This window comes from Symphodus melops (assembly GCF_947650265.1).
Source record: "Symphodus melops genome assembly, chromosome: 17".
In the NCBI taxonomy this organism is placed as follows: Eukaryota; Metazoa; Chordata; class Actinopteri; order Labriformes; family Labridae; genus Symphodus; species Symphodus melops.
This window is the reverse complement of record NC_136707.1, coordinates 19,517,880-19,544,384: the sequence shown is the minus strand read 5'-3', so window position 1 is coordinate 19,544,384 and position 26,505 is coordinate 19,517,880. Positions and strand designations below refer to the sequence as shown.

The 26,505-nt window shown below is 42.6% G+C and overlaps 2 protein-coding genes across 3 annotated transcripts in view; one reads left to right on the top strand and one right to left on the bottom strand.

Moving 5' to 3' along the window:
- The window catches only part of LOC306838377 (mitochondrial import inner membrane translocase subunit TIM16-like), a 107,466-nt gene that overhangs the window by 31,462 nt on the left and 49,499 nt on the right, over positions 1-26,505 (bottom strand). The gene's annotated exons all lie outside the window — the stretch shown is intronic.
- On the top strand, positions 1,235-26,322 carry vasnb (vasorin b). The gene is made up of 3 exons (XM_079366521.1): positions 1,235-1,494; positions 7,743-7,795; positions 22,383-26,322. The coding sequence occupies exon 3, from the start codon at positions 22,390-22,392 to the stop codon at positions 24,466-24,468; it is 2,079 nt and encodes a 692-aa protein (XP_079222647.1). The 5' UTR covers positions 1,235-1,494; positions 7,743-7,795; positions 22,383-22,389; the 3' UTR covers positions 24,469-26,322.

The window sequence follows — 26,505 nt, the reverse complement described above, 5'->3', positions numbered from 1 at the left end:
CAATTTACTGTAATGCTATGCAGATGGTACAGTGCCTGTGTGTGTGTGTGTGCGTGTGCGTGTGTGTGTGTGTGGAGTGTAAAGAGTGTGATGCATGTCATTACTCCTACAGCAGGGACAGAAGGAGAACAAGCAGGAGACATGAGGACTGTGTGGAGACTATCAGAGAGTAGTGTACAAAATAAGTAACCACAGTAACAAGCAGGACTTTAGAGGGGGAGATACTGAGGGTGGACGTCATTTTAAGGGACAGGAAATACAGAAATGATTTCTTAAAATTCATTCTTGTGAACAAGTGGAGCAAACAGAAGCCGTGTAGGTTGAAGTTGGCGGTGTGCACATGAGGCTTCAGCGGTTGATTCGGTGACATGGGGCTAAAAGTACACATCGGCGGAGACACGGTTCCTGAGAGATATCACCTTACTGTACCTTGTTTGGAACGGCTGACGTTGAAATAGGTTACCAGCTGCTTGCGGGTAGTTTGTCACTTGCGTGAGGAAGTGTTCAATAGATTCTATGTCTGGAAGAGAGCTGTGTGAAGAAGCGACCACGTGTGAAATAATGACTGCATGTACACTGTGGACTCCTCCAATTTGAGGATATAATAAGCTGAATAATAATAATAATAATATTTACAATAGTAGTAGTGTGGTTTGCCTTTCAGGCAACCACCCTAATAATTAATTAAACACATCAATCCTGAAAATATCTTTGATGACATGTTTTTTCCCCCCTTTTGTTTTAAAAGTTGTTTGAACACAAAGTAACTAGATATCATATTCAGTTTTGCAGTTTGGTCTAGACCTGCTCTATTTGAGTCAGATCACTTTTGTTGTGTTGTGGTGCAGTGTCAATTTGAAAGTGTTGATTGATTAAAATTGGAGGTTTTGTAATCAGTACAGTTTTTTTGTATCAGGTCTAAACCATACATTTGTCTCCAAATACTCGAGCTATTGTCCTTCATAAAAAATGCAATAGGTTAATTAAGAAGTATCATTCAAATGAGACACAACCATTAAAAAAGTTAGCAGTTATGTTTCTTCTAAAAACAGGTCTTGCAAGTAGGCGTTAAGAAGATTAATAGAGAACTGAAAAGGAGGTTGTATTTTGTCTCAGCCAAGCAGCAAGGTGAGTCTCTCGCTGCTGCTCTGTGCAGGCGCGCGCTCAGCTGCGGTGCGCCTCGCCTCTCCTCTCCACGCCCCTCCCATCCCTCCGCTCCGCTTAAACTCTCCTCTGTGCTCACCAATAAAGCACTTTTTGTCCAAGGAGTCGGCACTTGAGCGCATTCCTTGACGTGGAGGAAGGTGTTGCTCTCCAAGGATTTGATGAAAACAGTTTGCTACAAGTTTAATAAGTTGAGAGAAACTTTTTCTGTGGACGGAGGGAGCGCACACACGGAAAACTACGTGGACTGGAGTTATATTGGCGAACTGCTCCGCTTGGATAAAGACACAAGCGCGACTGCGCTCACCATTTCACTTCTCAAACCTGAGGGTAAGAGTTTCCTGCTTTGACGAACAAAAAAAAGGATCAATATTTCATACTTTTCAGGCTGTGACGCTTTGGGAAACAAGTGCGTAAACAGGGTTGTTTTAACAAACGCACAGACACGTAGGATGAATATGATGAACTTGTGCAACAGCTTAACAGATTAACTGCACAAAATCATAACTTTAACTTTAATATAAGAACAAAACCCAAACATCATATAAACTTAAAAAAAACATTTGCTTTATTTGTTTTCAATTTCTGTCGAGTTAACTGAAAACTGTCTGCCCTGCAAAATACATTTATTTAATGTAACGTAACAAGTTGATGCATAAATAAGACTAGAAATCAGTACAAAAAAATGATGTCTGAGTAAGAAGTAAACATGGGCGCGTATTGATGCAACAGGTTTTATTGATACAGTGGTCGCCATAATGCTCCGGGTCAGCGAGCAGTGACGATAAAACACGGCTCATCTGTATTTGGGGAAAGCGTAAAATGCGAGCCGTGTTCGCGGAGGGAGTAATGAGGCGGGCTGGTGTTGGACCGCAGGACGCCGTGCAGCACGCAGGAGCAGCGCCGAGTGTCTAGACCGCACCGAGCCGTGGTCAATGCATAGGACAGCTGTTTTTGGACCCACGCAGGGATACGTCCAAAACAGAGAGTTCAGCAGGACACAAGCACCGGGCGCTTGAGTCAGTCAATGCAGTCAAAACATTTGGTATTTAGCAACGTTATCAAACCAGATTATCCCGTCTTTATCTTAGTTGAAGATAAAGAGGCAGGTGATGTCTATAATATCAGCTTTTTGTAGATTAGAGCCTGCTGTGGCATTTGTGATTGATCAATACTTTTTCTCTGTGTACGCTTTGAATAATTGAGGGAATAAGATGGACAGGATAAGTTTGAATTCCAAGCGTGACTATCAGTGATCGAAAGAGACATCGTTTGCACTGTTTTAATAAAGCTTTCTTTGTTTTAGCTGAAGACTCAGCAGCTCATGAGACAGCTAAAGGAAGAACAGGGTCAGATGTAAGGTACACACAACAAATTAGGGAATCATCACTTTCCTTCAGCATGCGGGCAGCAGAGCATTGAAGATGAGGTCAAATTCCTGAAAGATTAAATCTCGGAGTGAGTGACCTGCTCCAGCAATAAACTAACATCCATTAAAGTGACCATACACGCTGCAATCTGTGCTTCTAAAAGTAAAGATTGAACAGATAGATGAAATCATCTTATCTCTTAAATATGGTGTTGTATAGACTTTGATATAAATTAAAGAAAAAAACACGAGTACACTTTTAAACTTTAAAGCAATTACAAAAGTCGAAGAGTTAGAGTTATGCTTTTTCTGCCCAAATGAAAATAAAAAGGTGAAAATCATGTTCCTGCATAGAGAAAATATCAGTGACACTAAAAATATTAAGACCAATGGATGATCCTTGAAGGATATCCATTTTGTAATCATTGATTAGAACTGAAACCAGTTTCAAAAAATTATAGGTGTGCCCTTTGCCTGAGATGCTTAATTCATATAAGAACAGTCTTCTGACCACAATCCCTCCAGCTTTTAGCCAGATTCTTTAACACTGCCCCCACAAACAGGCACAGAAAGTCGCCCTAATCTCTCCTGGGGGCAAAACAGGCAGTGTAAACTGCTACAATAGCCCCACTATTAACCCCTTACGCCGGTGTTCCGCTTGTTTCCTTGCCATGTGTTTCCTCACAGGCTGTCATTATGCTAAAGGAGAAGCTACTGTGTCCCTGACGGTGCATAATGGTAGTAATTGCTTTGTATTAGGCTAGCAGACACAGCAGAGCAGCCACAGGAGGCCAATTATCCGTCACTAATGTGGACAACTTTTAGGCTGCACAGATTGTTACACTTACAGTATGAGAGAGGGCTTTTTTTTTTTTTTTTTTTGTTTTACTGTGGAGCTTAACAACACAGTGAGCTTTCTGCTGCAGACCTTCACTCCCTGCACAGCTTGTTGATGCTGAAACACTAAAAGGTGTGCATGGGGGGGGCATCTTTACCCATCAAAGTCAAAGATGGTCAAAATATCACTGGAGTTGAATACATTTGTGTGTGCTGCTCTGAGCTTTAAGTGAGACTCAGTGAGAGGATTGTACAAACCCCACAGGGCATTTCTTGGCATTAAATGTCAGTCTGTGGGCAGAAAACATGGCTAAGAAGATGAGCCCTCTGTCATAAAACTCAATTAAAACAATTAAACAAAGACCACTGTGACATTTATTTAAAAACCACACAATGTGTCCCAGATCTGGTTTCTAACGTTGTGTCAGTCTGCACTCTTACCGATTATTTTCTTGCAAAATCAAAGCTGTCATTTCATCATCTGTGTCAAAGAGTGCTTGTGTCTACATTTGCAGCTGACAATGAGTGACAGCTGCTACTTGTGCTGACACAGGAATAGAAGATCCGCACAACATCTAACACGGGCGGACTTACTAAAACAACACGCGTCCTTACACACAAAGTTAACACTCTTCTTTCTCCAAACTGGCCGAAAGTAGAGCTACATTTTACGCCAATTAGAGGCAGAGCCTGAAGCATCTTTCCCTCTGCATCAGAGGGATTAGAGGGTTAAAAGTCAGGTGGCGAGGCGAGGAGGCCTGGGGAAGGGAGAAGAGGAGGTAGAGGTAAAGGAGGAAGGCAGGAGCGAGGCCACTCAAACAGCAGGCAGGGAGAAGGGAGTCGACAGGGCAGAAAGTTGGAATAAGTGTGTGTGTTTGTTTTTCTCAAGGCCACGTGAGAGTGGGGGCTCATCATGATTAGCAAGTAGAGTGTGTGAGAGCGAGAGGGACAACTCAAGATGTACGAATTCTTCCTCCGTTACAATTAGAGGCTCTGACTCAGGTGCTGCACAGACTGAGAGAAATGGGTGTTCTTTAGTTGACAATGGAGACGGGGCTGCTTTCTCTGAGAGGCATCTTAAATAAAATCCCTGGCTTCGAAGGCCTCAGTCTCACACATCAATGCTGACCGAGCGGTATGCGCAGGCAAACCCCAGCCTGTGCGCCTGCTAAGCTAAATTGAAGAAGAGCTTGCCGATGCAGCCAAATGATGCGTTCAGAAGAACCACTTCAAAACCTTGCATAAATATACACACACATGTGAAGGGATCTGAGGGCTTTGGAGTGCCCCAGCTTGAGCTCAAACCCCAAATAACCGCTGTCGCTCCATGTCCACATCCACACAGAAACTCACGCATGCTCGCTCTCGTGCGATTCTGTCGATCCTCAAAAGCAGACGATCGTCTGAATTAAAGATGACATGATTGAAAACGTGAATCAGCATTTCAATCCATTAAATGTTAAATTTGTAAAAATCCCCCAAAACCCACAATCCAGTCAATTCTTCAAGGAGAGGAGCAGAGGGGGGAGACAGATGGAAAACAAGACAGCGGGAGAGGATGAGAGGGAGGATGCTCATCCCAGAAAGCCACCGCAAATTGCTGCAATTCAGCGGGGCCGTAAAAAAAGAGAAACAGCTCTTAATCTAAGGTTGTAATTACCTCTGGCCGGCACTGTAATTAGGAAATGAGCCTTGAAGCAGATCTTGCAAAAGAAACACAAGGGCCCACAAATACACACATACACACACACATACCTATAGTATTTGGCCAAAGCCAGAAGTGGAAAAGAGAGATCCTTCATCGATAAAACGTCTAAATATTAAACCGCTGATTGAACATTAACTCTTGAGGTTTTACTGAATATGGATTTAAGGATAAGAGGAGCCAGTAAATCTTGTGAGGGGTGTGTCTGCCTGAGCGGTTAGTATGTCTGTGCAAGGTCACCATCCATCTAAGACCCTCGTTCGTCACAAAAAGAAAGTGACATCCACGCACATGTTCGCGCGGTCACGTCGTACTTACAAGCCGACACGTACACACCGAGACGCTCTTTAACTGGACGTCGGAGTTCTCTGGCCTCCTTTTGCTTAAAGTCTATTTCTGTCACTGCAAAGGACACAAATAGTGTCGTTATCTGCCGCTCCGTGCACAGTGAACGAGCGGGAGGCAGACGGAGAGAAAATCTGTGCATGCATACGTGCAAATACCTGCGTGTGTATCCGAATGCCACTGCATATCAGCCCCAGTCTAATCACTCAACGCTGCAATCAACAGCAGTGTGTTTTCATTGACAGTGCCACAAGTCACGGCTTGTCACGGTGTATATTTTCAATATGCAAAAAGCTTTGTGTTACATTAATACACACCTGCAGCACAACATGACTGTTGTGTTTTTATACCCGTCCTCCCTGTCGGTTTAGTAGTTAAATGGAACTTTGATTTTGACAAATTGATCGACGTTTTAGATGATGCCGCGACAAAGTGGTTCCAACGTAAACGCCAGACTGCAAAGTCTTGTTCTGCTTTGAGTTAATCTAGATGAGGGAAGAGAAAGGGAGTGACTCAGGGGGAAAAAGAGAGGGCGAAGGGTGAGGTGATATTTATGTTAAAGAAATAAGGACAGAGAAGGCAAGAAAATTATAGTGAAAAGAAAGGCTGAAAAGTATCAGTCCGCCATAAACAGGGATTGACAAAAATATCTCTTCAAAAGAGGATGAATGAAAATTGAAACCAATAATGCTGAAAAGAGAAAAGATACAACCAATGATTTGGCAGTGTGCAGTCTGCACAAATTAAAGACCAAATGAGGACGCATGAGCGAGTTTTGTCATCTATAAAAGTTTTTCTGTCAGTCCTGGAGCCCAGTGGTAAAGATGCCATGTGTGTATTTTGAGTTTCAAACTCCACTTTGAAAGCTAAATATTTACAATGCAGCCAAAGGATTGTCTGAGAGGGAGACACTGTGACCTCTGGAGACGGACCGCAGCGACTGCGAGCGAGATTCCCCTACACTTTGTAGTAAGTCTGCTACAGCAGCTGTGCTTCATTCTGTGCAGATCAAAAAACGTGACACAAGAACAAAAACATGCACTCAGTAAGAACACACAATAACAACATGCACCAAAACCTCCGAGCAGCAGTTCAAAAACACTTCCATAGACAAATAAACACATGGATGCAGAGTGCTGCGAAGGCCTCACAGCAGGACAGCGAGCCAAACCGAGCGCCGGCTGTCTGTGACAGGTTATTTGCAGAAGTTAACGCACAGCACTCTGTTTGTGGAAAGGAGTGTGCGTCGCTGCAGGGTGACTGATGGAGATGGCAAATACAAAGTAAAAACAGGTTGAGGTGTTACACAATCAGGTGAAGCATGTGAGGTTTTTCACCTCCACAGACTGTTTGACTCATAGCTCAGGTATATGAAATATGGCATGAAAACAATCCGCGTGCTGGAGGAGTGGGTGCAGTATGTTCACAATGAACAGGTGAACATTTAAAATCTGTGTGCGCTGAAGGATTGAGAGGGGAAAAAGCCAGAGAACACTCTGAATGCTTTTTATGTACATGCCTTAAACCCGTTCAATGAAATAAAGAAGACGGCCGACGCAGAGACATTTGGGAGTTCTTGGCCAAACGAGCCCATTAATGAAACATCTATCAAGTAGTCAGGTTTTTTCCAAAACTGACTCATGATCACTGAATGAGTCAATGAGCATTGAATGAGTTTATAAACTCAACTAAACAGGGTCGTCAGTTTTTCCCCATTCTATCTGGTTTGGTTGACTTTAAACACCTAAAATAGCTTTTGATATTGGATGGGCGTTTTTCATACACCAATAAAAAAACAAAAAAGTGTACGGTCGATGGCTAAAAAAGCTTTAAACTGGAAATAACCTGCTTGGAATAAATGTCTTTCGGTTGTGAAAAAGTGACCTTTATTTTACTGACGTGAGGCAAAACCTTAAGAGGGTGAAACTCACATTATCAGTCAGATCAACCCAAAGACAATAAACACCTGACAGCGTACAGTAGGGGTTCAAATAAAGCAGACAGTCACACACTTTAGCCAGCTCTGCGCGCGCACACACTCTGAGTCCACGGCTGATGGGCTGATACCACAGGACAAGGAGCTGACAGAGTGCAGAGTGGTCGGCCTGCATTCTTCCTCTCCCGCTCTGTCATTCTCTTGTTGCTGCCACACGGCCTGCCAGCGCTCAGCACGCTCCCTCACACAGCTGGAATCCAACCAATTAACAGCGAAAAGAAAAAAAACAAAAACATTTCCTGTTTTCCTTGTGGGCCATTAACAAAGCATGACAGGAGGTTCAATTCCAAATAAGTAGCTAACAGATCCAACAATGTGTTTTCCAGGGAAAGAAGTACTACAAGTGGAGCGTGAGTAGAAGAGGAGGCTTCTTCACTGGGTGAGTAAAGCTTAAAAATAAATCAGACACTTTTATCAGTCAGTGTCATTAGGAAGAAGATGTGACCAAAGAATCAAACATTCTGTTAAGAGGATACTTTTGTTGACTGGAAGGTGAAAGACATCAGCAGTGCAGTCATTTTGACACGTGTAACAATAATAATACACTCCTTTAAATGTGTGTATCCGGAAGCCCAAACCACACGCTGTTGGCGGTCCTTATTGTGTTAACCGTAACACCCTGCCTCCTCAATAGGCTCCTTTCACACAACTCTGAGCCTCTTAACAAGACAGGCAGCAGAACAAGAGCAGCTTTCTTAACGCACGCACACACACACACACACACACACACACACACTGCGTTTAATAGATACAGTGAGGCTGTGTAAGGTTGCAGACTGAGAGAAAGCGGAGGGGGGTTTGGAGGGAGTCTGAAGTTCACTGTGCCTGTCTGGTTGTGGCTAAAGTGGGAGAAATGTAGCCGTCTCAGAACAAGTAACCTGTGTGCATAAGGCCCTTAAGTTTTGATTATTTATTCTACTTTATTGGATTTTCACTGTTTTTAAAACATCATATTTATACAAACGCGGAAATCATAAAGACTGCTTCGACCGCAATAGCACATCCCTGTGTTTTCTGCAGCATCTCTTGTGATGGGCAAGTGAAGGGTCAGATCTGGGAACTGTCAGGGGCACGGTGCTTTCACACTTGCACCCACTGAGATGTTTGAGACCTGATGTGAGAACACAGCAGGAAGTATATGAATATGTGCAGTGAGGCACTTCCATGTCGATAATGATGGATGGGCTAATATGTTTTATTGTATTCGCCAGCTACAGCAGTATATTTTAGTTGGTACTAGTGTTGAAGTTTCTGGGCTCATCACGGCAAGTATAGTCAACAAAGTGCTCAACTGATGATGATGTTATGGCTAAATGTTGAGGAGATGGAACACAATTTGATGCAACAAGTGTTACATGACGCCCCAGAAGTTAGTATAAAAAAAAAAAAAGAAGAAGAAGAAGACTGCCTGCATGTGCTGGGGTTCAGTAATAGTTGCATCACTGCTGGAAACTGTCACTCTGATTCTTTTCCCTACTTTACTTCGCACTCCTGACCTCTCACCTTCTGTTCTGCCTTGTTCCTGTGCTGTGCTCGTCGTCAATGAGCTGTGGCAGGGACTGTGTGGGCTTGTAAAGGCACACACACACACACACACACACACACACACACACACACACACACACACACACACACACACACACACACACACACACACACACACACACACACACACACACACACACACACACACACACACACACACACACACACACACACACACACACACACACACACACACACACACACACACACACACACACACACACACACACACACACACACACTAATTGCCTTACAGCCCCTCAAACTCTTTCTGGACAGTCCCGACCTCCTTGGGGAAAACAGAGAGGATAAAAAATAGAGTAATGTCAGTCTGGGACGTTTTTTAAGGGGTTCTTCTTCCCCAGGTCAAACATGCACTTATTCCTCAAGTGAAGAATTCCGTGCATGGTGTGTGAGCTTGTTGTAAATTATTGTCTTTGCAGGCAGTTCTTCAGTGTCAGCACACACACACACGGCTCTGTTTCTGCCTTAATCTTGGAATTTCAACATCAAAGCTGAAACACACTGCAATGAATTACAGCTCACTCTGACATCCTGTGTGTGGTATACCAGCCTTTTTCCTGCGTGCTGACTACACGTCTGTACCAAACCTGATGTATACGTTTAGATATGTAGTAGATTAGAGCCTGCTCTGAATCAAAGCCAAAGTCTGGATTTCCCATCAACTCACTCTAAGAATGTGTGCATTTCATTTCTTGACATGAAGGTGAAACAAACCACCAACACCGTAAAGTTGCTCATTAACTCTTTAAAAATGGCAATAGTCAGTTAATAATGTTAATATTTCCACATGAAAGCAAACACAGGAGAGCAAACATGGGTGCTGCTCGGAGACATTCATGCACATTTACTTTACTACACACACACACACACACTGGCAGAACACACACACGTTTGAGCAAACACAGGTACGCATTGTTCTGCGTGTTGCAGGTCAGCTCAGGAATCTACTGTACACACTTAATGACGTGCATGAACGGATGTCAGAGCAAACAAATGGTTCTTTATTTAGACAAATTGCTACTCAGGGCTACAATAACAAAGCATCATTCATTCCCTCCGCCCCTCTCTGTGGCAGACAGTCAGGTCATCTCAGGATCTCTGCATTTGACAAACTGACAGACTGAAGGCAGAGATTTGGCTGCTTCATAGTCGCACCAAACAACCCTCTCTCTCTTTAGTCAATGATTGGAGTGGGCCTCTTTAAAGGACCATTACTATGGTTTGCAACTTTAGCAAAAGAGTTTACATCACAGTTTGTTAATCTGCAAACCATTTTTCCAACAAGTCCAGGATTCCAGCTGATTTTCATTCATTTCAACAGAGTTTAAAAATCTGATAACAGACAGCTGAACCTTGCTTGAGCTTTTATTATCAATCAGCCCATCAATCTATTGAATGAATTCACAATAAATCCTAAAAGTTCTCTCAGGACACTTTAGTAAAAGAGCAGGTCAAGACCATCCTCTAGGTTAAATACATTTAGCATTCACTTGGGTGGGAGTAAAGTATTGTTCTGAAGAGATGTTAGGCAGTATGACTTCACTGTAACAATTGAATAAATAATAATCCAATCTCTGTGATGGATTACACAACTCAAACAAGTTAAACGAGTCTGCAAATATATTTTCCAACCGTGTTGAATGAATCGAAGCCAAACGCTGTCTGCAGTTTATACACATCCAAAAGTCAGACACTTTTTAGGTGATAGCTAAAAGTTGCCTAATCAGCGGCATGATCGACGATGTTTTTGATGTGAAGCCTTGTGAGGCAGATTCTGATCCTGCTTGAGATAATGAGGACATTCTCAATGATAACATGTTATCCTCGGGGCAGTTTACTGGACTGTTGCAGTTCAACCTTTAAGTCACTCTTTCATCCCTCCACTTCTGTCACTACCCTCCTCCTCCTCCTCTTTCTTCTTTCTGTCTTGTTTGCGCTGGATATGAGGAATCTTGGAGTTGCAAGCACCTGCTGCAGGCAAACTGTGGCGTCGAGATTTCATGTTGATGTCTTAATAGACTGTTGCTGACTGATGTCTTTACTTTTGCTGAGATGGTCGGGCTCACCTGCTTGACCAGAATGTGCAGTCCATTTTGTTAATCAAATAAGGCATTCAAGAATAACATGGGCCAGGAGGATATTCAACTGTATTCTTCAGGGGGCCACATTTTTAGAAAGCTAAGGAACCAAGGGCCAGACAGGCAAGCCCACCACAGCAGTATAGTGCATGACAGATGGTTTTTCCATTAACAACACAAGCTTGTGATAGGCTCCGAGCACAGGAACAAAGATGTTTGATGAAATGAGATGAGAATATTATCTGTAAAGTTAGAGGATGAAAGCATGCATAGATGTTCCCCAGTGATAGTAACAAAATAGATGATGAAAAAGTTCATCAAAATACACTTTAGTCCAAAAAGCCATCTTTAAAACTTTGGAAATATTTGAGTTATATAGATAAGAATATGCACAGTATTGGTTCAGGAGGTAAACATAGGGCATGGGAGGCCATGGAGGAACTGGTGTTGGGGGCGGGGGAACTGTGCTGTCTGACTGCCAGCCTCCTCAACTCTGGCAGTAGTTTCACAATAAATTCCTTTGTGACATCCTAATCATAACCAGTGATCTCCATTTCACATTCATCTTGTGTGTGTGGCACATGTCTGTGGTGTTTTTTTTTTTTTTTTAAATCAGAGGAAAAATCCCTGAGAGCAGAATGACTTGAAAAATCACAAACGGTTACCCTAGAAAAAGGAGGAGCTGTGGGGTTGGGGGGCCTGAAAAACAGGTCGCACTGCACAATGGCTGCCTTTTAAAAAAAGGTCATGGTGTTGAAAAAAAAAAATTTGGAATGCAAAAATTAACCGTGCATAAACTGAGCGTCACTGACAAAACATCTGACATGACTCAACCTGAATTTTCAGACCATATTAAAGCCGTGACACCACAGACTAGTGAACTTGTGATGAGTGAATGTGAACAACAGCCAATAAATCACTCATTTGTCAGTGTACCCATAAATCCCAGGCTCCCTTCACATACAGGACACAACTGTCAGTTCTGTGATATGTATTGGCATTCAACCTCTCTAAAAGAGGAGGAACAACTTCTTTTGCTTTCTTCCTCTTCCAGGGACAAGATGTGCCAATGCATTATTTTCTTCCAGATAAGTTGGATTTATAGATAAGAGTATTGGACAAACCAATAACCCCATCTATTAAAAGTGATGCATCATTTACTTGAACAGCATTACTTTCTGTTCTAGTAACACAAAGTTATTCTTTGTTATTGTGACTGAACATTTTACCCGATACCAGGGATTTTTTTGTGATACATGCAGTTTGACTGATCCATTCAGGGGCATACTCCTGATACCTTCAAGCACATATTGGACTGCATTTGAGAACGGCTCTCCAGAGACCGATACTGACTCTGTCGCTAATAGAAATGTCCAGCAGTAGGGATGTAACCATACCTCTAAAACATACAACTAAAAATGGATACAAATACAGTCATTTAAAAAGGTGTGATAAACATGTACATTGCAAAATTCTTTTAACCAGCAGAGGAGAAACCTTTTTTTTTTTTTTTGTTAAAAAAGTTTCAAAAACGTGTTTTTATAGGTTATTAAAATGGGGGTAAGAGAATAAAAAAACACTTATTTATTTAAAGATTGACTTCAGTCTCATGTTTTTATAAAAATTAGACAATAGTTCATAAAACGGTCGATAAAATCACACGATGAGCCGTGTATTGCGATACATATGGTATTGTAGGTTGAACGGATGGTTATCACATTATAGGGAAGAGTTTCTTTTAAATTTGAAGACACTAAAAAGTGAGCTAAATGTAGAAGAGAAAAAGCTTTACTTCCAAATGTCTGCTCACATCCAGTCAAAAAAACAGCCTCATGCAATCGAGTTCAGAGTTGGTACGTGTCCTTTCTATGTTAACACGCTTCTACGCTGTTCTGTGTTTAAAGGTTGTTTAAACTTGATGTTTACCTGTTAGCACTCACGCTGCTCTAGGTTTCTGTTTACTGTTCCATCACTTTAGCCTCGAGCTTTGACAAAGTCTTCGGCCTAATGAACACTTTGACAGCTACATAGCTGCTATGAGTGGCTGCAGGGCTGTTGTGGCAGGTGGAGGAGAGGTGCATATGTCAGATTCCTGTCATACTCTTACTGGCATGAACAAACCTGAGAAAGAAACGGCCAAGACGGTGACATCAAAAACATTTGAGCAATGTACCCAACATGTGATAGACTGCTGTACTAAATGTTTGTGTGCACAAACATTTTTTCTTCATGTGAGTCAAAAAGCGTCATATTGCACCACATGAAGAAAACTTCCAGGCAAAGAAAAACATATTTTTCTCGTCTCAGGGCAAAATGAGGGCTGGATTCATGACCATTCAACACTACTACCATGTTTCTAATCATACACAGCTTCATGTAAATGGGTGAAGCATCCCTTTAAGCAATTAAATGTGGTATATTCAAAGAGCAAATGGAAAGACGATACAAACATTCAGAGAGATGAGCAGACAGGCAGAAGGATAATGCGCATGTGTTGCCTTAGTGAGTACCTGTGACAATATTTGCCAAGCAAGGATCGTCGGCCTGCGAGTCGGTCAGTCCTACAGTCAGTCGGTGTGCCTGCCTGCCGCCTGACTCATACACACCCTTTAATTATGTTGCCTTTCAATTTGATCTCCTACGCAGTGCGGTTGCTACAAACGACGAAGGTACAAACTGTGTAAACATCAAGCTGTGCTAACAAAGAGAATAAGGAGAGCGTGTGTAAGTCAGAACTTGAGGCACACTTTTTGACTTCACCTCCAGAGTACTTCTTACTGTGCACACTCACTTTGGTTCATCCAGTGTTAAATGTATATGGAGCCATGTGTAACATAAAGGTGTCTATCAGCAGCCTCTGAACATGAGATTTCTTTGGTTTTATTTGTAGAGTAAAAATCATGAGGCCAGATGACACAGAGCTTTGTAGCCATGATGGCGCTGGGGTATGCAGAGTGTCGGAGTGTGCACATTTCTACAGGCTTGTGTCTAACTGATAAAACTGGTCCATCCAGCCACGTCTAACCGCAAGAACACACACACACACACACACACACGCACACACAAACATTTGTCTGTCCCCGCTCCAGGACAGGCTCTCTCAGACACTTTGAAGACATTGGAGAGGACAGGTCTTTGGGAAAACACCTTCTTGCTGCATGAGATGAGGATGTGGATGACCCATAGAGGACAACACTGCTGCTCTCCGGGGTCAGTGAGTGAGCCAGACATTACAATCAAGTTTTGATTCTGGGAGGAGGCGTTGATAGTCATGCACAGGATGTGACTGCACAGGCCAAGAGCTGGAGAGAGGCCAGCTTTGTGACACTGGTATGTCATATTTACTGGTTGTGCTGATGAGGTAGTCCTTTTGGACCAGCTCGAGTGTGACTCCTGAAGTGGTGTGGTTTGCAGTTGTGTGCCGAGAGAAAACAGAAGAGAAACAGAGCAGAAGAGAGTTAGAAAGGCGGAGAGGCGTTTGTGTTTCTATGCCACAAAGCTGTGAATGATTCGAGCGAGGTCAAAGATAGATGCGGCGAAGGAGCGGGGTCATACTGTTCAGGTCAAACACAGCGCGAGGAGCGCGCGGTCTGGAGGGACTGAGAAGAGCGCAATCAGCACAGAGGAATAAGAAACACATGACAACACAGGTTGTAAGTGGTTCACTGAAACCCTTTGTGTCGGCGTAATACGAGAGCCCTGTGCTGAAGATCTCAGACAGATGCGTTTGTGTCCGTCTATGAAAGAAATCTGATGGTGACCTGTGATGACTATCTGCTCTGGGAGGTCGCACCGATAAAAGACGAGTGTCAGTGTTGGGACAACTATGATAGAGCTAAACAAGAAGACACTGTGTGAAGGGGAAAGACTGTGTCTCCCCTCGTGTGTGCCTTTATGAAAACAAATCAAGTCTAACATCTAGAGCAGGTCATATCCTTCAGCAATAAAACAAAAGGAAATGGTGCACATTTCCTTTTGGAACTCCTAGTGTCTGACCCTTTTGCTCTTAAGCTCGGAGAATGCAGAGCAGGATTGCAGACACGCTGCTCTGTAGTCAAAATTCTGGTCTGCCTGTCCACCCACCTCCACCTGCTTTCTTCACTACTTCCCCCCTTCTGTGTTTTTTGGAAGTTAAAAAGCCGGAGCTTTGTTGCAGGTCACATCATTTATCCAGACACACTCCGGAGGGTTTTGGGTTTCACGTTGCCCTCGAGGAGCAGAGAAAGCACCTGTTGTGAGGACTAGGATCTGCAAGCTTCAGGTGTACGTGTGTGTGTGTGTGTGTGTGTGTGTGTGTGTGAGCGTAACCAGAGCTGGGTGTGTGCTCGTGTCAAACAGGGCCTGTTATCTGTGTTGTCTGGGACACAGTTACAACAGAGGACACAGAATACTGACCAACAGTGGATCCACTAATCAAGAATCTGATCTTTAACCTCACAGAGTTGCCCTCTGCCTCAGTGGGTCATAGGGATTGTTGGCCTTTGGACTGATGCTATCTGGGATGATCATTTTGCTTTTAAAAGGTGTCATTATATTTCACGATCAAACAGAATTCTTTGCCACATGAAAGTAGATCGAAACAAATACTGCAACAATCGCCGGGTCTCAAACTGTCCTACTGTTGCCCCTCCTATCGTGCAGCAAATACACAAGCTTTTGGGGAGTTTACTATTTCAGTTTACTACCCTCCCATTCACCCCTGGACTGTATATTATGCTCTCTTTCAAGTCCTGCAGCTGCAGGCTCTAGCAGTAATACTTCACACTGTCGATGCAAGCCGGCCTGGTCAAACCATAAATCCTGAGATAAAAGGGCGACTTTTTACACCAATAATAAGGAACTTACTGTAGTTCGATGTGAATGATTTAGGGAGAAAACACGCATTGATGAAGGAGAAGTCAACAGAATGGCAGGCAGCTGTGTGGTGGCTAAATGGTTGTTTAACGAAGCTTTGACATCAGAGCTGGGGTGCACTGGATGAGACCATTGCAGGCTCTTTCTTGTGGTCAGACTGAAATCAGTTGTGAATCTTTTGTTTGTGCAGCATATTCATTAAGCACTACAGCACTTAATGCCACGTCATACCACCTCAAAGAATAGTAATGACATTGTGGCTTGAAGATGAGCATTGTTACTGACAGATGTAGTAAATGTATCATCTCACTTTCATTTCACGTCCTCATCTCTCCTGTTTGTTATCCGTCTGCTTGATTGATCTTGATTCAAGTGCAGCGCCAATGGCATTGAAGAGTGGATTTGGAAACATAGTACGTCTTCATTGAAATGTTCCTTAAGGCACAACAAACAGCTGAGCTTTCATATCCACACTTTTTTTCCTTTTGATTGAATGTGAGTATCTTCGATCTAATCTGAGACTGTTGTTGCCTGAATGATATAGAATGATAGCACTAAAGAAACGAGCATTAGCTTCGTTCCACGTTGAGATTTATTGTCAGTTTAATAAAATCCTGTTTCATATTTCTTCAACGCAAGAATCCCATTAAACTTTATGACTTTAAGAAATTCAGCAAAAACAAAGTTCCTGCTCGGCTGCCAAACGCCAAAGCACCCTATGAGCCGTCAAAAGGAGCAGGCGACAGTAAAATGTTGCTTTCATTCTCTGCACGTTTCCATCTCTAAACATGCCTTACATTTTGATCCATACATTCTTTGCAATCCGTATAACAGGTACGACCAGCAATAATGCACGACATAAGAAAAGTGTTAGCTCATGCAATAAAAACATTCTTCACAGCATTACATGCGTACCAACAAACTTACAATGACATAGCTGACATTTTCAAAACTCAGTATATTTTGTGTCGCTAGAGTCAGGACAACAGGCTGACTTCTTTCATGTGCTATTCCTGAAGGAGTCTTCTCAGCCTTTGATATTCTACACAACTCTGGTTTCCCCTGTCTTGACCCCTTTTTTCATGTTGATGATATCTTCACTGGATTGTGGATAACAGAGTCCAGCTGTGGCAGGGACTGACAGTGGACGGGGATGGGAATAGGGTGTGTGTGCGTTTGGAGGAGATGTCTTTCGACGTCTCTTAGGTCAGAGATGAAAAAAGGGGGCAAAAAAAAAAAAGAGAGAGAGGGGGAAGTCTCAGTGGCGTCATCTGTTGGTTCCCTGAAGAGAGGTTTTGAAGCCGGAGAATGGGGATCACCATATTGGAAATGCTATCCCTGCATAACCACAACTTTCACTCAATGTAGCAACAGATAAAGAGATGGAGCTGAGGCGGGCATTAACCTCCTGACAAACAGCTACAAGATGCTCACGTCTGTCGAATCAGCGGCGTCCCTAATTATGTAAATGAACGCACAAGTCTTGACCTTTTTAAAATCAATCTGACGCCCTTATTAAAAAATCCTGTACTGCTTTTACAGATACAGAAAGAAGTTGTTTTCAGTAAACATGTTCTTTAAAAAAATGGCATTTTTAGACTTTTAGGAATGAGGACTCCTTGACTTTTGCAGCCAGCCTCACATGGACGCACGAGGAGTTGTAATTTTTTGCACTTCTGCTTTGGTTCATTTCTTTAACACTGGAGGCTGATGCATGAGCAACATCTAACCCATGAGCTGCTTTAGATGTAAATTTCAGGCGTGCTCATCAGTGAACTGAACCCAGAGACCTACAAGACTGTAAATCATACTTTAATGTACATACCACAAGCATTGTTCCTTTCATGGATAAAGCCCTGAAAGAAAGAGAGGCCTCTTTATGGGAGTATGAACTCTGTAGTGTGCAGCCTTATCCCCTTACTGTGATTTGGCCTGTTGCCCTCTGTAAGTCTCTAGACCGGTCTGCTGAATTATGCAAGTGCACATTGACCTGCGGCTCCTCCACACATACACACACCGCCATGTTCTACCTCCCTCTTGTACCCTTCATTGCCCCTCAGTGTTGGCCTACAGCTCTGAAGATAAGGGCTCTTGACGCTTGGCCTGCCGGGATTTAATTGCCGGAGCCCACTTCACCCTCCCAAACCAAGGCCGTATCCACCTCTCCACCCCGGTGCCCCTGCTGACAGAAGCCTGCTTTTGTCTACGCTGTTCCCCTGCTTGTGTTTTCTTTTCCACCTTGTCTTGAAAGGAAATTTAAAAAAAAAAAAAAAGTGGGATGAGAAGTGAGCTGAGGAAAAGAGAAAACGCTCTTCTTTCTTTTTGCGTCTTTAATATTTCTTTTCAAGTTTCGTGTTTTACTCTTAGTGTTGCGAAACTTTGTTCCCATGGTTATTTCACTGTATGTTTTCCTTATTTTTTTGGCCCTTGGGGGATTTCACATATTCATCAACCAACACGTTTTATTTTAATACAACCCACAAATCCAGAAGAAAACACAGATGTAAGAACAATTGTTACGTAAACGGACCTGGTCTAAAATATGCTTTAAGCTCCCATTCATATAAGCATTGCTATAAATCCAATCCATCGTCTGTTTATAACCAAGAAAGACTCCTTGTTAATCTCCAAATGCCAAGCCAGTGAGACAGACAAGCTCTTTTTTCAAACTCAGCTGCTGCCTGTCTCAGGAATGTCTCAACAAGCGCACAGGGGAGTGAAAAGGAAATTACAACTCAAGAGAGAAGGAGGAAGGCAAAGGGGGGGGGAATTCTTCAGTGCACTGGATGACATGCTTGTCTTGTATCTCTGTCTGGGCCCTCCACCTGCACTCACTTCAAAATACTTCAATTAAAGCTCCACAGCCAAGAACCAGCACTGCTGTGGCTCCACATTATAGTGACGCCACAATTGTGCCTTATCAGTCGCACTGATAAGACCTGCACAAGTCACTCGTATCCAAAATGAAAGTAAACAGAAAAATCTTTTAACTATCAAGCTTCAGTTTATCTTTGATCTGCCAATATTTACTGAGTGAATCCCTCCCCGTCCACCTCCACCAGAGTTTCTCCTCCTCTGGGTTATCAGATGTTCCTTTCCCACTTTGGAATGAGGCACACTCAAATAAACATTCTGCCTCAGAGAGCTACAATAGAATCACCACATTGAATTTCTAAGAAAAATGTTCTCTTTTTTTTATCTGCATAGCTCGCTCGCCTTTCGTGGCTGCCCTTGATGTTTGCTGATCTGGCATCAAACCCTCATACTCATCTCTGGGCAGGATAATATGTGCCAAAGTCAAGATTCTCTGACTCTGGATGGAATGAGATTGGAATTTTCTGAACATCTTTAGACACATATGATACTTTTCTCAGTCAAACACTACAGTGCATGTAGTGTTTGTTCTGAACAGGCATCCTGAAACAAAGTATGTGAGTTTACGCTCTTAGTGACACACAGGCATGCAGTATCCTGCAATGGATTTGAACTGCAGCTCCCCACACACACAGACTTGATTTGAAGACCTGAGACAATCTGCACACACTCCGGCTTAAATCTCCCTTTAACGTCTCTGTAAGTCCTCTCGTTTTCTCCATATTCTGCACACATAACATGACATAGCATCCACACTTTATTGCTTCCAAAAGGCTTTCTACTGTCTAACCAGTTTAAAACGTTATGTTCATCCTATGATCTTTTAACTCAGGTTACTGTAAAAAATTTTATTAATTTATTTTTTTTCACTTTACTTAACCAGAGTCGCTGAGACCCAACTCAAACATACTTTACCGTGCATTTAACTACTCACCTGTTAACGTGAATTCCCCCCGGCAGTGTGTGTAAATCAGGGGATAACTAAAAAGCTTTCCACTCCACTATAGCCAGCAGAAAACTATCCACATCAGATGTTATCATTTATTTCCGCAAACAACTGCAATACTAAGTAGGTCCACTTAGTTACCAAAGTTTTGGTACTTTTTCTTTGGTGTGTCTGTGCATGCTGACTATGAAAAATAGTGAGCTTATTTGTTCCATTAAGTTCTGAGGTTTGAGCAGGGTCACTCTCTTGGCAGCACAAAATAACATTCCTGCCAAGTCTGAAAGAGTTATTAGTATAAAAAGAGTAATATGCTGGTAGTGGGATGCACGCAGATGCCATGACTGCTCTCCATATATATATATATATACACAGGAGAAGGAAAACAAGAGATCAGGGAACGGTTCCAAGGAGGTTGCAATTTCAAGGGGCAGCGGAATGATAAGTATGCTTTAAGAAAATGAAAATGAAAAGTATAGCTGTGGTGTGGTGAGATGATACTTGCTCTCCCTCCTCTCCTCTATTGTTTCCCCAAAAACCCTTTATTCGCTCTCCAAGTTGTAAAATTCATGGCAGGGATTTTTTTTCAAGGAAATGTTTCATTGAACAGTTCAAGGAAGAAAAGTTCATGAATTCTAAATCGTAAAGAAAAGGAAACATTCAGGAGTTATTTTTGCTTGGCTGCTGATCTGATGCTGCATAAACATTTACATTAGATACATTTTGGTGGCATAGCATATTTGACAAAATGAAACAGCACAATGACAACAGTTTCATTTTCCAGCATTTATTACCACTGACCATAATATATGACTATAGTATAAGAAAAAAGAGCATTTTGAGAGCAAACTTTTTTTTAATTCATAGTTTATAAGAAAAACTCTGTAGCTACAGAGAAAAGATAACAAAAATGAAAACAAGGAAAATAAGACATCCACAGACATGTCTTGGTATATCTGGTGTAAAAGGCCACAACTCTAGGTAGAAGTGTAAGAACTAAATGTTCCCTGTGTATGCTCCATCTGAGTAAAAGTTCAAGTCACACGTAGTTGGCTTCTCATTTAGGTATTTTGTGCAGTGCAGACATCAACAACTGCACCATTTAAGGCCCTTAAATAAGCTCCCTGAAGCATTGAAGTTGTCTAACAGAAAGTGCTTGCAAGATTATTGAGATATCATCTACTCCAAAATCTGGCCCTTAACCAATGAAGTATTACTGTGACCTGAATGAAAGCTTCAGCGAGCTTATGGAGAAAAAAGTAACAAAATGGTTTTTAAAAAGAGAAGCAACGGTCAACAAATAGAGATATTGCCTCGTCCCCTAAGGCAATCTCACTGCATAGCAGCCAATGATAGATTGCCCATAGAGACTCTTCTCAGCAACTAGCTTTATCTCCCCACTCCGCTTTTTTCCTGATCCCTTCCCACCTTTTAAGCCCTTTCAAGTACTGTGTTGACGCTCAGACAGGTTTGTTTTGTAATGCCGTGGCTCCAATGAAAAAGGTTTAAATCAAAGTATGCTGTGTTCCTGGTGATTTACTCTCAAGGGTTTCTGCATATTTTTTATCCTTTATAAAGTGTTAGAGACATCCCTTTGGCAAGTGGCTATAAAGCTGCCCTTCTGCTTAATAATAACACAGAAAACATTTGATATTTATATTGCATCCATAGTCAGGGGACAATTCTGGGCTACTGGTAAAACTTATCGCCAAGTATAGAGAGCCACAAAGTAAATCATCCACAGATGCCTGACTATGTGCAGTATGGCAGAAATATAGCCAAGAAAATGGAATAGAGATGAGTGCAGTGTTTACGGTGAATCAATCCTCATGGTATGTACAAAGATTTTTGGTCTTTTAGTGGCTCATGAAAGACAGACAAGCTTTAAGTCATCTTCAGTTTTCACTATGCATCACTCAAAAAAAAACCAAGTTAGATTTGTTGATAGCTGCTGTATGTCTCTGTGTATTATAGGCTGCTGAGTCTGTCATAAATGTAAGGAAAATAGTTGACTGTGACCAACTAAAACCACAGTGTGCAGTGCAGTGCAGTGCAGTGCAGTAAATAGCTGTGGATTAAATGGAAGTGGGTGGGCAGATTACAAATACAAACCTTTCTGATTACAAACACACAAAATCATATACATGTGTGGCACGTGCACACTTTAACACACATGTAGCAATGTCAGAGAAGGAAACAATGGTTTTCAGCCAACCACAATACTATCTATTACACAGATCACTGGAGGGAGAATATGCCACAACCTAAGCTGGAAAACTGTGGCAGGCCCCCACTATGCCAATGTTCTCTACGCCCCATGTATGGCACAAAACCACTGAAGTCTGAGGTCATAACTATAACCCTATTGTTTAAGAGACCTTGTGACAAAGGACTGCCTTTGATCTCTGGCTGTGCATTGTTGAACCTTTGATAATAATCTCACTTCATGAAACACAATAAAGAACCTCCCAGTGAAACAGTGGTTTGGAAGTAGACTTCACAGAGAGAAAGAATGCTTTGTAAAATAATTACAACATCGGGCTGTATCTTTGAGCAATTTTATGGTGTGACACCTTGTTAGGATTAAATGTTTATTTTTTGAGTAGTTATGCAAGTTCATTGACAGTTTGTATGTTTTCTTGTTATAGGCCGAACATGGAAAGAGAAAAGATCAGCACCATGAAGGTCTTTCTCACTCCACTGATGCCCTTCCTGCTCTTCATTATCCTTCCTGATGGTGCCTTGTCCAGTGACTGTCCAAGAGGCTGCACCTGTTCCCCGCCAGAGTCAATCCTATGTTACCAGAGACGCTCTTCCACCATTCCTGAGGGAGTGCCATCATCTACAAAAAGTCTCTACCTCTTCGCCAATGGCATTGAAGGCTTAAAAATGGAGGACTTTGATGGAATGGAGAGCCTGGAAATGCTGGACCTCAGTCAAAACAAATTGACAGAACTTCCAGACAAGGTATTTGAACCTTTGGCATCGTTGAGAAACCTGGACTTGTCATCCAACCAGATCACCCACATTTCAGAGAAATGTTTTCATGGGATGGCACTGCTTGAGCGCCTTTATTTGTATAGTAATTATATTGAGGCCATCCACCCTGCAGCTTTTAATGGCTTGGAGCACCTGCTGGAACTCAAACTACAAGGCAACGGGTTGACATCCTTACCTGCTCTCACAATGCCCCGGCTGCTGCTGCTGGACCTTCGATTTAATGTCTTACCAACCTTGGGTCCTTCTGACCTACAGACCCCAAACCTAGAGTCACTAAAGTTGGGTGGTGTTGGACTCACGGAACTGAATAAGGAGCTTATAGAAAGCCTACAAAACCTCCATGAACTGGACATCTCTGGAAACCAACTTGAATCCTTTCCCTCAGTTTTAAAGGAGGCCCATGGGCTGATTCACCTCAGCCTGGCTGGGAACCCAATGGGTCCTCTTAAAGTTCAAGATCTGCAGAACCTTGTGGAGCTACAAGAATTGGACATTAGCAGCCTCAGTCTGCAGGGCCTACCAGAAGAGTTCTCCCAGCACTTCCCCCATCTTAGGAAGCTCACAGTTGCACAGAACCCTTTCAACTGCCTCTGCACCTTAGCCTGGTTCCCAAGATGGCTTCGAGCCCAGAGCATCACTCTTGAGAGAACAGAGGAGACACGCTGCCATTTCCCACCTATCAATGCTGGAAAGGTGTTGGAAAGACTCGAGCATAGGGATTTTGGATGCCCCACCACCACTACAATGACCACAAGTACTGTCAAAACAACTACCATTCAACTTGTCCCTGTCACCACCACACAAAGTACTGCTGGAGCTATTCCAGTACCTAGTGATAGCCCCTCGGACAAAGATGATGACTACCTTCTCCTTCCAGTTCCTGCATCTCCCAGTAGCAGCAGCAGGATGGACACGGACGATGAGTCATATTTCTGTCCACCTAACACCTGTCTAAATGGGGGTACCTGTCGTTTGGACCAGCAGGGTCAGGTTGAGTGTAACTGCCCACAAGGTACTTCTGGATTGTATTGTGAAATACAAAACCATCATCCCCATTCACCACCTGAGGCTGAAGGCCATAAGGAAACTGTCACTATAGATGAACCAGACATCAGCTCACATCAAGCAACCACAACCTCAATCTTGCTGGACCTCCATCGCTACATTGAATTGCGACCATACATCCGTGGAATCCGCCTCACCTACAGAAACCTCTCTGGTCCAGACCGCAGGCCAATTCAAATTAGTCTGCCTGCATCCTTCCGAGAGTACAGACTCAGAGGTCTAAAGCCCAACTCCACTTACAGTGTGTGTGCCAGTCCATTTGGTGCCCCAAGTGGTATAGACAGTGTGTGCACTGAAGGTCAAACAGTAGCAGAAAGTGTCAGGGGTCCTGATGCTCAGTTTGATGACCAGAGGCTGACCACAATGCTGGTGCCTGCAATTGCTATCTTGTCGTTGCTGGTGCTGATAGCAATAGCAGTGGGGGTGGTTTGCCATCTTCGCAGGAAGAGGGCCAAAGGCCATTTGGACCTAGACTGTGAGCCCTCTCAGCTAGAGTTGGATGGAGTTAAAACCACCCTAGACAATGGTGCACTGCCTCAAAAACAGCCCCAACTTATGATTCCTGAACCTGCAGTTCAGAATGGCAATCTGGAATATGAGGTGTTGCTACTACAAGATCACTGTACATCAAATAACAATATGTCTTCTCACAAGCCCTCTTATTTTTGACACCTGGACTTGAAAACTTAGGCTGAAAAGACATTTTGCAACTGATGTTGCAGGAAATGAGGATGCAGTATCAGCCAGAAAACAGCAAATGAGAAACTGGACATTTATTTAACTTAATGCCCTCCAGTTGTCTAAGTAGACATTAAACAAGGTTAAGAATATGTGCTTTGACTTTAAGATGCATTGAAAGTGCCTCTTCCACATTTACAGTATGCATCCCGCATCAATGTTTTTTCTCCAATTACTTTGCTGGACTGGAAACCTCTCAGCTCCAATGACATGATACTGTAACTGAAAGAGAGAATGGCTGAAACCTAGGGTAAAGGGATGCAGTGATCTCATGCCCTCCTTTGTTTGTTCACCAGGAGTGTGCACTGATTTGGGGTTGAGCTGCCTTTTACTCATCGCAAGAGCCCAACTAAACACTATCGGCTAAAATGTTTTGCTGCATGTTGTAAGGTTTCAGTACGACCCCAAAGGGATCTGTGCTTGCTGTGAATGATAAGACACCAAATGAAGTCGTGCAGAGAGAAATAGTTCATACTTGTATTGCTTTATTTGGCTCTGAAACACTTGTGACTTTTTCTGTTTTGTATGTATGTTTTTTTTATACTTGTGTCTCTGTTATCTTTTATTGTGCAACATTGTGATTGTTAACAGCCCTCTATACCCTCCACCCCCACTTCTTGTGACTAACAGACAAAACAGCAGATTAAAATCTTTGAAGATTAAAACTCGTTTGGTACCAGCAAAGTCAATCAAAGGGCTTTGCCTGCAGAATGTCAGACAGTCTAAGTAGATGTGAGTCTGGACAGACTCAAGACTAATTCCCCCTTCTCGATTCTGAGGCCCTCAGCCTGCTTTTCCATCACAAAGGGAGAAGGTAAGCAGGATTACAAAAGGTACAGTGGGTACTTGCCTTAATTACAATAAGCACTCACTTGATCACACAATATCAAAAGAGAACATCAGTGAATCTATTTATTATTTATATTCCCTGCAAGGGTAAAATTTGTTATATTCATCAACCACAAATTACCTATAACATACTACATGACCTGGTCCATGACCACGCAAGCAATTAGGGTCTGTGCATTAGCTCTTCCTTAAAAAAAACAGCCTGCCCATCATAATGTTGTGCACACAATTTGTCTTTGGTAGGAAATGGAGGATCCTGATTTTGCTCACAGGAGCATAACTGGACAAAGGACCAATGGACCACTTTAAGACCGGTGGGAGACCCTTTTGGCTATAATGAAGTGACAGTGCCGAGATCCAAATCTGTGACTATTGGGCAAAGAAGGATTCAAAGTAACTGTGTGTGCGCGAGTGTGTGTGAGTGTTAGTGTGTGGGTGGGTGGTGTGTGCCTGTAGAGCTGTAAACTGCAGTGATAATGCGACTACATGTTCTGTCTTGTGCAAAGATCTGCAGACATCAAGTTACTATCAGTTACCCCCTCTTGTATGTGCCCACATGCCAATGAGTACATAAAGCCCCAAACAACTCGACTTACAGATACACACCAAAGACTCCTCTATGAAAGTCTGTGCAGATACCTGCCTGCAGTGTTCCCTTCAAATCCATAACAGTTTCATGCTAACAGAATGCCTTGAGTACCCACACTAATAAAAAAAATCAATAAAAAAAAAATCAAGCAATGCAACTGGAACTTGTGTTTGTAAAATATAATACATTGAAAATGACCAAAAGTTTTTTTTCAGTGTGATTGTTAATATTTCCCTGTTTATTTTGGGAAGCTTCTTGTCTATATTCCATGTTTTTTTTTATTCCGTGAAATTATTTGTACAAATGGAAAAGTGATATTATTATTAAATGAATATCCAAAACTGAAATGGGTTGTCTTTGAAGTCCTACCTTTTTTTTGAAAAGCAGGGATCAGATTGACAGGGAAGGGGAAGGTTGAGGGATTATGATTGTTGTTTACTTCCCTCTCTTTTAAGCATTCATTCAACAAGTGGAGTTAAGAGATCACAGGGGTTTGGGGGAGGGGATCCAAGAAAGAGAGTAGAATGGAG

Bases quoted from the DNA above. Each gene is read 5' to 3' on its own strand.
- vasnb (XM_079366521.1), top strand. From the start codon at position 22,390: ATGGAAAGAGAAAAGATCAGCACCATGAAGGTCTTTCTCACTCCACTG.